Below are 11,708 nucleotides of genomic sequence, written 5' to 3' on the forward strand. Positions count from 1 at the left end.
TTGTGCAAAGCTGACATTAATAAGAAAAGTTTTTTAAAAAAATTATAATGAAGTAATACAAAAAGAAAGAAGATACAGTTTCCTGTGTTATGTCTTAATGAATACGTGGGCGTTTTCTTGTTGGACCTGCATGTTAATTAAGCACCTTTCAAGACATTTAAAGTTACAAATACTCACTAAGAATTATTTTATTTGAAACGATTAGCCTGCCTACTACAGACATTGAATAAATTAGGACTCATAAAGCAGTAAGACTGATCTTATCCAATACCAAAAGCAATCAACGTTTGTAATATTAGATAAATGCAATTATAAACTACTTGTGGACGATTGAAACCATCTGTCAGTATATAGCAAAAACAGACACTCGCACACACAAACACAAGTAAAAACAAAAATCTTTAGCCATGTACTAACGCACGCCTTACACATACATACATAAATAAACACGTGCGCTCTTTTATTTGTACATTAAACAGCGACAAACGTCTTCTGGATGTATAACTGTTTACATTCGTCTTAAACGATTTTTCGACAAACAGCAACTCTTTGGTTGTATTTTTACACAAATAAGAGATCAGATTTTCTCAAAGTTTATAGGTGACAGAATATGTCCACAATCTGTTTTTACGCCTTAAGCCGTCAAGAGGAAGAGAAACTCTGCTACTACACCTTACCTGAATATTACCTTCTTACCTCTTTCACCGCTCCTCTACATTCCTAGATTTCCCTTTACCCATTGCTGTAGAATCAAGTGTAGAAAATGTATTTTCTACTTGTAACAATGTTTGGTTATAGTTAATTAGAGTGGGGACCTTTAACCGTGAACACCCCTTCTCACGGCCGGTCACATCGGCCTCCGACTACCGCGATACCCGTCTAGCTTCGTCATCAAGCACCGGTGTCCAGTCGGTGGCAACGAAAACAGAATCTAGTCTCCAGGCTAAGTATACCCGTCTTCCAAATAACGGACGTACCCCTCAAGCAATGACTGCCCCCTTACGTAAGAGGACGTATTCTTAAGCTCACGTAATGCCAGGGGGATAAACATGTGATCCCTTTGTGTCCAATTCAAAGCCGAGTATCACCCCAAGGCGACAAATGCCCTTTTCTTTAAAGTCTATATTACTAGCTTTGACCCTGTTCACATGTGAACATTATTTTAATCCGACTGTTAAATTTATTTAATTTGAAACGACGCTAAAATGCCAACACATTTACTTTTTTATAAATACTTGTCCTTTGTTAAAAAAAATAAAGTTACAGTACGAACTGATAAATCCTATAAATAACAATAATAGTAAACAGTTATATAGCGAGTTTTCAACATGTTTTGTAACATGATCTACAGACATGATAGATAGTAATGATAGAAGAGAACTAAATTACCAACAACCTTGCATCCATACTCAAACACAATAACAGAAATGTTTCCTTCTATAACAGAAGTTCTCGATCATATAAGAAATACCTACAGACACATGTTAGGCGTGATAATGGTCACGACAGAATGGAGTAGAGTCTTGAGTGAAGACTTAAAAAAAGAAAATCAGAGTGACAACGCTGACGGGTAATTTGTTCCAAGTTGAAGGGCTTGGTAGTTATATATATATAAATATTTGATTCGAAAAATATATACAACTTTTTACTCGTTTTGTTTTGTGTTAATCTGGAAAATGTATCTGTTTTTACATTTCATGCAAATGCTGTTTGAGATTTCTACAGTTTGTCTAAATAAAAGCTTTCGAGAACTAAATGATTGCCCACTGTGCTTTACTTGAACGAAAATATTTACATGAACATTGGGACATACTTGTTTAAACACAATCACAATTAAACGGCACGCGCCTAGTAAGTGCTTAACAAACGTTTGTCCACGCATTATGGTAGATATAGCGCAGTTCTGTCAATCTGAGGCGTCCTTTTGCTTATTATAGATAATTTTTCCCCGGAATGTTTTCTTGTGTAAATAATTTCCACTAAAAGGTCTCATAGTTTACCAAGAAGACACTAAAACATGATTTAACAAAAATCACATTAAAAAATTAATAGTTTTATTGAAGCACAAAATGTTTATATAAAAGTACAAAAGGGTGAGAGTGTGCAAGTCAACAGAAACCAGAGAAAATAGTAATTGCAGTTTCATAGAAGACATAGGTACTTTCAATATGACAACACAAATTCACGCAAGTAGTTGCTAGACGGACTCTGAATGGATTTTCTTAGCACTCCAACTTCTAAAGAGCATGCTGCTCTGACAAACGTCTCTCTGGAAAGTAGCAGGCTCTTTGATGATTTAACTGATGAAACAAGAAAGTCCATAGAACGTATATGGTGTATAGGTATTATATTGCCAACTTGTATTGTTGGTGTCCCGGCGAACATCATCAACTTCGTGGTGTTCTGGAGACAAGGAATTCAAGATCGAATGAATTTTTGTCTCTTCTCTCTGGCCGTCACAGACTGTCTGCACTTAGTGTGTACACTGACAACATTTCCAGTGAGTTCGTTCTTACACTTCTATGACGGAAACTTTGGCGAAAAATATTATTTGGAATCTTTGAATTCTCTTGTCAGTGTCCTGTACGGCAGTCGTGCTACATCTGTTTTTATTGGTGTTGTGATCGCGATAGAGAGGTGCGTGTGTGTTGTGTTTCCTCTACGTGCTTCTACCCTAATACGAACCAGGACTATGATCATACTGCTGACTGGATCCTTCTTCTTGTTCCAAGTTCTTTATATTCCGAACACTCTTTCAAAACGAGTCAGTTGGACAAAGAGAAACTCAATTAATAACTGGTACTTTGTACTCACAGAGTTCTCCAAAGTCAATGTAATTTTTTACACGGTACACAATATATTGCTTGATGTAGCAATATCTGTTGCTAGTTTTGTCATCCTAGTCGTCATGACAATCACAACTATACTCAAGCTGAAAGTAGCTATGGCTTGGCGCCAACAGTCAGCAAGTGTGACAAGCAACAATGTCAGTCACCAGACCACGTTGACCGCAGTACTGGTTGTTGTGTCTATTGTACACATCGTGACAATGGTTCCTTATGTAGCATGGCAAATTGTATTCCAGTTTCTTCCTGATCCCTTCAATACTTACTATAATATTTACATGACGTTCAAAGCAGTGACTAATTCTTTCCCAGCCTTAAACAGTTCTGTCAATATATTCGTTTATTATTGTCGCTCATCTCGATTTCGATTAATTTTTCGCGATATTTTATGCTGCACGAGGAATCAAACACGTACGGAAGAAACACAAGAACTGTAAAAAAAAAAAGGTTTAAGTCCAGATTTGACGTAAACGTGATATAATATCTTGTAAGATAAATAACAAACGCTGACATTGTTTCAAGTATCAAATTAAATTAGTGCCAACATTTCAAACGTGTTGCTATTTATCTCTTATTTCTTATGTAGAGGGTGGTACGCCAACGTTGTTTCTAGTTTTGGCGGGATCTGCTGGGACAGGGCGAGAGATGGCAAATAGCGGTGATTGGCTAGTGTAAAACGGCGCATTGCCCCGACCGTATCGGAGCATCGCAAATTTTATCCCTTCCCAGAGGTATATAAGGGCAAAGCTGAGACGAAAGGACAGAAGAGAGTCGGCGATTGACGCAGCCGTGACCATCGTACAAGAAATAAAGGGTCGCACACCTGCTGACTGTTCCTGCCTTTTTGGTTCGAGTGTTGAACTGCTGTTGTCACCATACAACCCCCCTTACCACTCGGTTACACTTATATAGTTTGAATTTTCTCTACATGGTAAGAAAGGTGATGTTTTGTGAATTTGACATTAAATTTAATAATTTTAACAATTATTTATATAATTAATTTATATTTAACAAAAAATATCTAAAAATAAGCTTAGGACTTCTACTATTGTTGCTGTTTATTCTTACGTTCAAAGAAAAAAATTAGATTGACTTTGGAGAACTCTTCTAGTCAGACCTCTGGTGACACAAGTCACACAGTAGTGTTATGGGGGGACTTTTTCTCGACAGAGGCACAAATACAAATAGAATTGTGCAATAATCGTGGAGAAGACGGATAATAAAGGCGCGGAAAAATTAGCATGCCTATAAAAAGCTATGTAAATAAATGATTCATACAAAATTCTATGCAGCAGTAACACTTTGTTAGAAACGAATTTCAATGACTGTATTTCACGTCTTCCGGAAAACAAAACACTTTTAGGTTACAAAAACTTCATTTTTATGACTGGGAGTCACAATGTGCCTGCTTTTCATTTTTAGGTTTCAAAATAATGCGATAAGTTGTAAATGTAGAAATGCCTGACCTTTGTGTAAATTATTGTTGCATTCATTCGTTTTGTTGTTTCGTATACTTATTAATTGTGCAGATGTCGTGTCTAAAATATGATATTGGTGTTATCATGTAGACAATTAGTGTCATCCCTTGCGCACAGGAATCCGTTAAAGTTTATCTAAGATGAAAACGCGAATGTCTAGCAACCTAGTTACCTATTTAACAAGGTTATTCTCACTTATGTCATCATAAAGCTAGATGGCATGTGAAGGACTCGAAATGGTACAGAAACCAAGAATCTAGTGTAGGTGTTTAACAAAGTGAATAAATGGAGACATGCACCAGAACTAATCTATTAAAACACTTTAAATGATATTTCATCTCGGTAGTTTAAATTGTTTGCCTCGATCTACATGTATTTTATTAAATTAAACTTTGTTAGCGTTATATTCAACTTAACAATGAGCTGTATTGGTAAATATCAGTTTTATGAAGGGTGCTGAGGTAAGTACCTGTTTATTCTCGACTAACAGAAAGTAGAACGAGAATCTACGTGTCACGAAATCAGTGTTATCTATTATACAGCATCAGCAGAGACTTTGTGTCGAGATAACAAACAATATCAGCGACAAAAATAAACATAATTGGTTCAAACTTAATAATATGACTTCTTACTGCGCAGGTACAATAACAGTGGTAGCTTTTATTATTTGATGGATATCAAATAAACAAGTTAAATTTTGTTTGAGAAAGTTTGCCTTGTTTTGTGGTATCTGTTTGAGTGTGTAACCTATTATCCAGGTCATGAAACTTTCTTTGTATGACTTTGTTAAGTACTAATGCTTTGTGGAGAAGTTCTCCCTAATGATAATTCATGTTCAGGCATCCACAAATAGTGCTGATGAGAGCCGAGTGATGCCGGTCGTCACGTTTCCACGCTATCATGTCGCCATGCAGGTGACCTCAGGTAGAGGATTTGTATTTCTCGAAAGCTCTTGCTACTTTCATTTTCCATCTTAGGTGGGCTACAAATAAGACAGCTGTACCTGGATCCAAAAAAAATCCCGTCCATCATGAAATATGTCTTATTATCAGCGTCATTGTTTCAGTTTGAGATAATAGAAAACAATCTTCAGCTTCAATTATGTTAGTAATTTAAACAAGTTCTTCCAAGGTCTCAACCGAGATACAAACACGTTGAAACCCAGGACCAGCACCTACCAAAGTTCATGTCTGGATAGTGTTTATGTGTCTGGATCAGGAGCGAGGGTGGAGTTTTGAGAAACGTCTGTCGCGTAGTTGTTGCGAGCAGCTTTTCGTTGTCACCTTTCTCAGCGCACAAACTACGACTACGACAATGGCGACGGTCAGTGCACCTGATGACGTCACGTCCACTTGTAGCGTGTGTCTGGAGCCTTACACGGGCCGGAATCCAAAACTTCTGCCTTGTTTCCACACTTTCTGCCTCGCTTGTTTGAAAGATTTGGAAATGCATCACACGGTGAGTGATTTTACCCTTAATTAGGCACATTCAACTCACACACACACACACACAAACACACGTGTCACATTTGCATACACATCTATCACTTTTGTAAATCGGTTAGAGCAAATCATTGAAAAAAAGCTATAATAGTTATTAGTATTATTATTACACGTGCAGTCATAAAATCAAAACAAATAAACGCAAGCAAGTCAATCTTTATTACACTAGGCTCATGGTCACGATGTCTGTTTGCGGCAACGCGTTTGAAATGAAAGCGTGTTATGTGCCTATGGCAGCCAAAACAGTCTATAAGCAGCGGTTGATGACTAGCTTAAAAACTAGACAATACGTTATGATCTTTAATCATTGCATTTTTGTTTCATACATTCACAAAGTGCACCTTTTAAAGGAATGAGAAATTTGAAATTGTTTCCATAAAAATATGCTTTTTTGTAGATATGTTTTGTATTTCAGGTACATGTCGATGAATGTATATTTATCTGTTATCTAATGATGTCAACACTGTATTACGTGTTATAACAGCAAACTTTACAAAGCACGACAATCAACGAGGACCTAGAGGGAGACCAGAGACAAGTTACCTTCCCCTGCCCAACGTGCAGAGCGAGTATCAAGGTGCCGCCGGTGGTGTCACCCAGTTTCAGGTAAGCAAAATAATTCTCACAAAGTATGGAACATCTTACTTTATAAATAAAAGCATCTAAAAAAAGTTTATAGTAAGAAATAGTAAGAAAAGTAGAATTGTTTTAATTTTAGATAACACAACGCTTGTTCCATGAACCCATCACATGTGATTACGATGGTATGTGTTGTTGTGTCAGCTAACCACAGAGATGGTAATCAAGCTAAAAAGTAAACCGTTAAAAAATTTACCAGACAGTACAGTTACAAACAAGTAGAAAAACATCATAGTCATCTTACAATACATTAAGATATTATCGAGACATACATGTAAGTGATAATAATCAGTTGTGAACTGTAAAGTTTTTTAATTATAGATTATTTTTTTTTTTCAGACAAATTTCTACTTGAGTGATAAAATCCTGACATGTGATGTGTGCAACAGAGGACAAGAGGCCACGTACAGCTGTACTGACTGTGGTCAGAGTATGTGTGACGAATGCCAACAATGGCACTACAAATTTCTCTCCAGTCACGAAGTTCAGCCTCTGACCTCTGGCTGCCAGCAGTCTTCTGAAAAAAGCCTTGATCCAGATTGTTTAGAAAAACTTAATAAACACCTCAAGGTGTTGGAGGCGGCGCTAGTGAGGATGAGGGAGGAGGAGGACACGCTTCAGAGGGAGAGGCAGGCGATAGCTGACGTCATCAGCAGGCGGGCCGACGCCGTGAGGGCGCTAGTGACGCAGGCGGAGGTGAGGAAGCCAGATGGCGCTGGCAGAAGTAAGCGAGACACTACTAAAACAGATTGAAGATGATATAATTACTGCACGCGACAAACACGCTAGAATCTGGCAGCTGTCATCTCAGAGAGGCATCAAAGGACGAGTAACTGTAGCCTTCAGACAAGGGCAAGAACACCTCAGTGATGAAGATTTCCGGTACTTTCAGCAGCGATGTAGCAGAAAAAGATTTCTGCATCACTTCAGTAGCTGCATCATCGAACTCGAGACCGTAGCATCCTTCCTGGGGACAGTAAGTGGTGACGAAGAAGATATAGAGGACACTGGCAGCATCTTGTCTGCTACTGTGCGTAGTGACAGTAAGGATACAGAGAGGACAGTAGGTGACACTATGTTACGTCACAATCATCAGACCCGACAGTGCGTACAAAGGATGCCGCAGACATTAATCACAGGTTGCAAACGCTAGAAACACTTTTTGGAAGCGGGTGTAAACACTCTGATGAAACGGATGTTGAAGTGTTCAAAGAAGAAAGTTTCTAAACTCCAAATGCTTGTGGCTGCTTTAAAAGAAGAGGATTCAAATAAACAGCAAAACATACACAGATTTAATGGAGACATTTTAAATATGAAAAAGTACATGCTCACTATGGAAGAAACACTGATGGCTTCTATCTCTAGATTGCAGGAAGACATTGACACGGTCGAGAGTGTCAAAGATGAAAACTCTAAACTTCAAATGGATGTGGCAGCTTTAAAAGAACAGCTCTCTTCCATTCAGCAGAGTTCGATCCTTTCTAAAGACATTTCAAGTATCCAAAAGGACATGGCAAGTCTGCAAGAAAAACAGATTGGCGATAACACTATGCTTCAGAAGGACATTGCCACTATTCGGGAGATCTCTTCTCAGCATGGCAGAGAAATGAAGAAGTTTCAATGTGACTTTATAAATCTGGTTAAAGATCTGAAGAGTTTTAAAGGTAAGATGCATTTTGTTATGGAATGATAGTAAATGTTATCTTATGAAGAGAGAGAATGTCAAAAATACAGAATGCAAAGGTTTGCCAAACATGTTGTATTATTTAGTGACATTTGACGAAGATTCCATGGTAGTTCTGTCTGCGTCTTTTGTGATCGCAATGTTGTTCCAAAAGCTACCTTTCTTGTTTTTCAGAAAAATCTTGCTACATGGTTGCATTTCACGCCGAGCTCAAGCAGACTATGGAAACAAACTGGGAATGGAAGCCCATCATCTTGGAAGCTGACAACTGCAACCTGGGTCAGGCCTACGACACGAAGACAGGAGTTTTCACCGCCCCTGTGGCAGGCACCTACTTCTTTATGGCCAGAACGGTGAGAAATGAGGGGTCAGGATACTGTTCGCTTGCTATCAGTGTTGAGAGATGTAAAACCACTTCATCACTATCCCACTACGGCAAGCTACAGGCCGGTGTTGGTTGTACAGTGCACGTGGTTCAGAGACTGACTCCAGGACAAACAGTGTCTCTGATGGGCTATGGCCGCGCTAAGTTGCCAGGATGTGCAACTTGTTTTTCAGGAATGTTAGTGCGACCAGACATTGAACTTGCACAGTCATGACACGTTAGTCTATGTTATGTGAGCCACAGGACTGTGTTGAATAAAAGTATACTACTACATATTAAAGTACATTTGAAACCTGCGTTAAAGGGATGACCTACACTACGATTTAAATGTCTCATATTTCACTCTTTTTATTATAATAATAATCGTCATTGCCATGGCTTTCTACATTTCTACAACAAGGAATAAAGAATCAACAACAGCCATAACTAATATTTAAAAAGCTGATTTTGAGGATTTTCGGAGCTTATTCTTCCAAACAATTATTGATATTAAGACTTTTCTCGAATTGTTTCTTATTGGCAAGATTAATACACGGTGACTTTCTTGTCGTACATTTTAAATGTTTCTTTTTTTTCAATATAAAATTGTAAACACTGTTGAATTAAAATTTTTCAAGTTATAATAACCAGACTTTTCTTTTTCTTCGAGCCTTTGTTTTGCTTTTATTTAAAACATAGTATTTTTTTAATGTTTAGTCATTAGTAAGATCATAAATATACCGACTCTGATAATCATATCTTTTAAAGAGATAGGAGAATTCTTGAAAATGGCATGGGAAAAAAGCGAGATTTTTTTTATCAAAATAATATTTGGTTATTGTGACCAATATTTTGTACTTCAGCTGATTGGTGCTGTTAATGAAATAGACCAGTTCTTGATTAAAGGCATGGGAACAGTAAGATAGTAATGCTCCTCATTAAACTCTTTCGTCACGCTACTGAGGGTTTACGAAGTTGCTAGTTATTCCCGAGGGAGCAACGAAAGCCCGATAATGAAGTTTCCACCGGTATTTTAAAAAAATTATATCTATAAACCTGCAATAAAGACAGGTATCTGTGATACTCCACTTTAAAAAGCATTTTAAAAATATTTACGCCGGTGTGAATTTTAATAATTATTTGCTGAGTAACCAACAGCTGACTTCGACATGACGCTAGTGGAGCAATTCCTAAAGATTTCTGTGTTTTCTCCCTTAAGTATTCATTCATATACGCAGAATTATAACTTAGGGACCTCTATTGTAGTTACAGCAATCCATCGCACAGCTGTTCGAGGCGTGTTTACTAGACTAGACCATGTGACCATACTCACAATATACTCTTCTGTACTGGTGTGAAAACTAAACAATGGCATCGGAACTCGGGAGGACACGTGTCGCCTCCTTGTTCAAACGTGTGGGTGAAGCTGCTCCCATTTGTCATGACAGTCAAGTCAATACAGACTTGCAGAGACAATCCTGGAAGCGTCTATGGTGTTGCGTGAAGCAATGAGAGTCCACACGTCTAACTCTCGCAAACACGCTAACAGTCACATAGACACAACAGACACTCTAACGCCTGGTGCCGGCGACGCGCCGTGTCTTCTCTCGGTGCACAGTACAAAAGAGAACAGTACAAAACATGCGTTTATTATTTACAGAAAAAAAAAGAAAACAGAGAAGCAAATAAGAAATAACAGAACAGAAGTGATAACGATATCTTTCTTGGGACTGGCTTTCATTTTTGGGATGTGCTGCCAGAAGCATCAGACAAGCAGCTGCTACTTAGCTCTCTTGTGTCTTATGTCTTTTTGGAGGAGGCAGACACTTCTGTAATGTAATGTTGTAAGCACGCAATATTCTGCCTAGGTTGGTGAAACATTAGTTTGTCCATTGCTAATCATACCCTGGAATGTGCAAGAGATGAGCTCGCAACACGATCTGCTATGGGAAGGATTAGCAAAGCTCACTTACCCTCCGACATTGAGGACACTTTTTTTATGTGTCATCCTGTTTGCACAGTCCAATGGTCGAGTGTTTTCTAGAAGAATTACTTCCTCACCCTTTTCTGCTCGCCATAGTAAGAACCAACCTCTAAGTGGAAGCAATTTCCGCAAAATAAACTCTATCGCGTCTTCCCGCCGTCTCTCTCGTTCCCTGAATGCAAATAGAAATAAAAAGAAACTTTAAAAAGAAGTTTAATTACAATTTAAAACGAGTAATTGTAATGGTTTAGATAATGCTAATACTCTCCAGATTCTACTTCAAACAATTTCAACCAAAGTAAAAAAAAACAACAAAAACAAACACGCACAAAGAAAACAATTAAGGGGTAAATTTAATAATAATACTTCAAGCAAATCTATAATGCGAATAGTAATAGTTTTGTACAGTTTATTCTTAATAGTTTATTATTCATTTACCCAAAGCTTTATTTTAGTTTGTCAAACATACAAATTCTATTTCTCAATTTATCGGAATCTCGTTAATGAAAACGTGCTCCAGAAAAAAATTGTCTAAAGTCTGAACTGTATGCAAAAAAACATACTGATCGTTTTGATGTACCTTATATTTACCTACTTGTGACGATTCAGAAATGTCCTATTTGCATTTCACATGTGAATATATAAGGGAAGTTATCCCATTGATAATAACATTCCTGAACGCAAGCACTAGAAGTACACACAGCTATTTTAAAGGCTTGAAGTCCTATTATTTTACAATGATTATATAAGACTGAAGTTTTGCTAATCTATAATTATGTTTTTTATGAACAGTTCTGAAAATTTCTCAACCGAGACAAACAATGTTTCACAGGAAATAAATTGTAAGGAATTCCCTTTGCTCTCTGATTCTACTAAGGAGATGGTTGAAACAGTTTGCTTCATGGGTGTGGCACCATTGACAGCACTTTTTGGAATTTCGGCGAACATCATCAACTGCCTGGTGTTCTGGCGTCAGGGACTACAAGACCGAATGAACTGTGTCTCTTCTCTCTCGCGCTCACTGATGTACTTTTATTTGTTGTTTTCGTTGATAGCGCTCTCTGTCCCGTCATTTACAGCACTCGTTGATGCAACTTTAGGTGACGAATACAAAATGAAGAAAGGATTGTCTTAGGAGGGGGCTCTTTGCTTTACGAGCTTACTCGGGGGTAATTACCACAGTGATAGCGGTGGAGAGGTGTTTGTGTGTT

At 37.8% G+C, this 11,708-nt stretch overlaps 1 protein-coding gene across 1 annotated transcript; it reads left to right on the forward strand.

Annotated features, from left to right (window-relative positions):
* The first annotated feature begins 5,361 nt into the window (after positions 1 to 5,361).
* LOC112566425 (protein lava lamp-like) lies at positions 5,362 to 9,116 on the forward strand. The gene is made up of 4 exons (XM_025242607.1): positions 5,362 to 5,782; positions 6,311 to 6,432; positions 6,805 to 8,129; positions 8,324 to 9,116. The coding sequence occupies exons 3-4, from the start codon at positions 7,652 to 7,654 to the stop codon at positions 8,746 to 8,748; spliced, it is 903 nt and encodes a 300-aa protein (XP_025098392.1). The 5' UTR covers positions 5,362 to 5,782; positions 6,311 to 6,432; positions 6,805 to 7,651; the 3' UTR covers positions 8,749 to 9,116.
* Positions 9,117 to 11,708: the final 2,592 nt, after the last annotated feature.

The sequence above is a fragment of the Pomacea canaliculata genome, linkage group LG6 (genome assembly GCF_003073045.1).
Source record: "Pomacea canaliculata isolate SZHN2017 linkage group LG6, ASM307304v1, whole genome shotgun sequence".
Taxonomy (NCBI): Eukaryota; Metazoa; Mollusca; class Gastropoda; order Architaenioglossa; family Ampullariidae; genus Pomacea; species Pomacea canaliculata.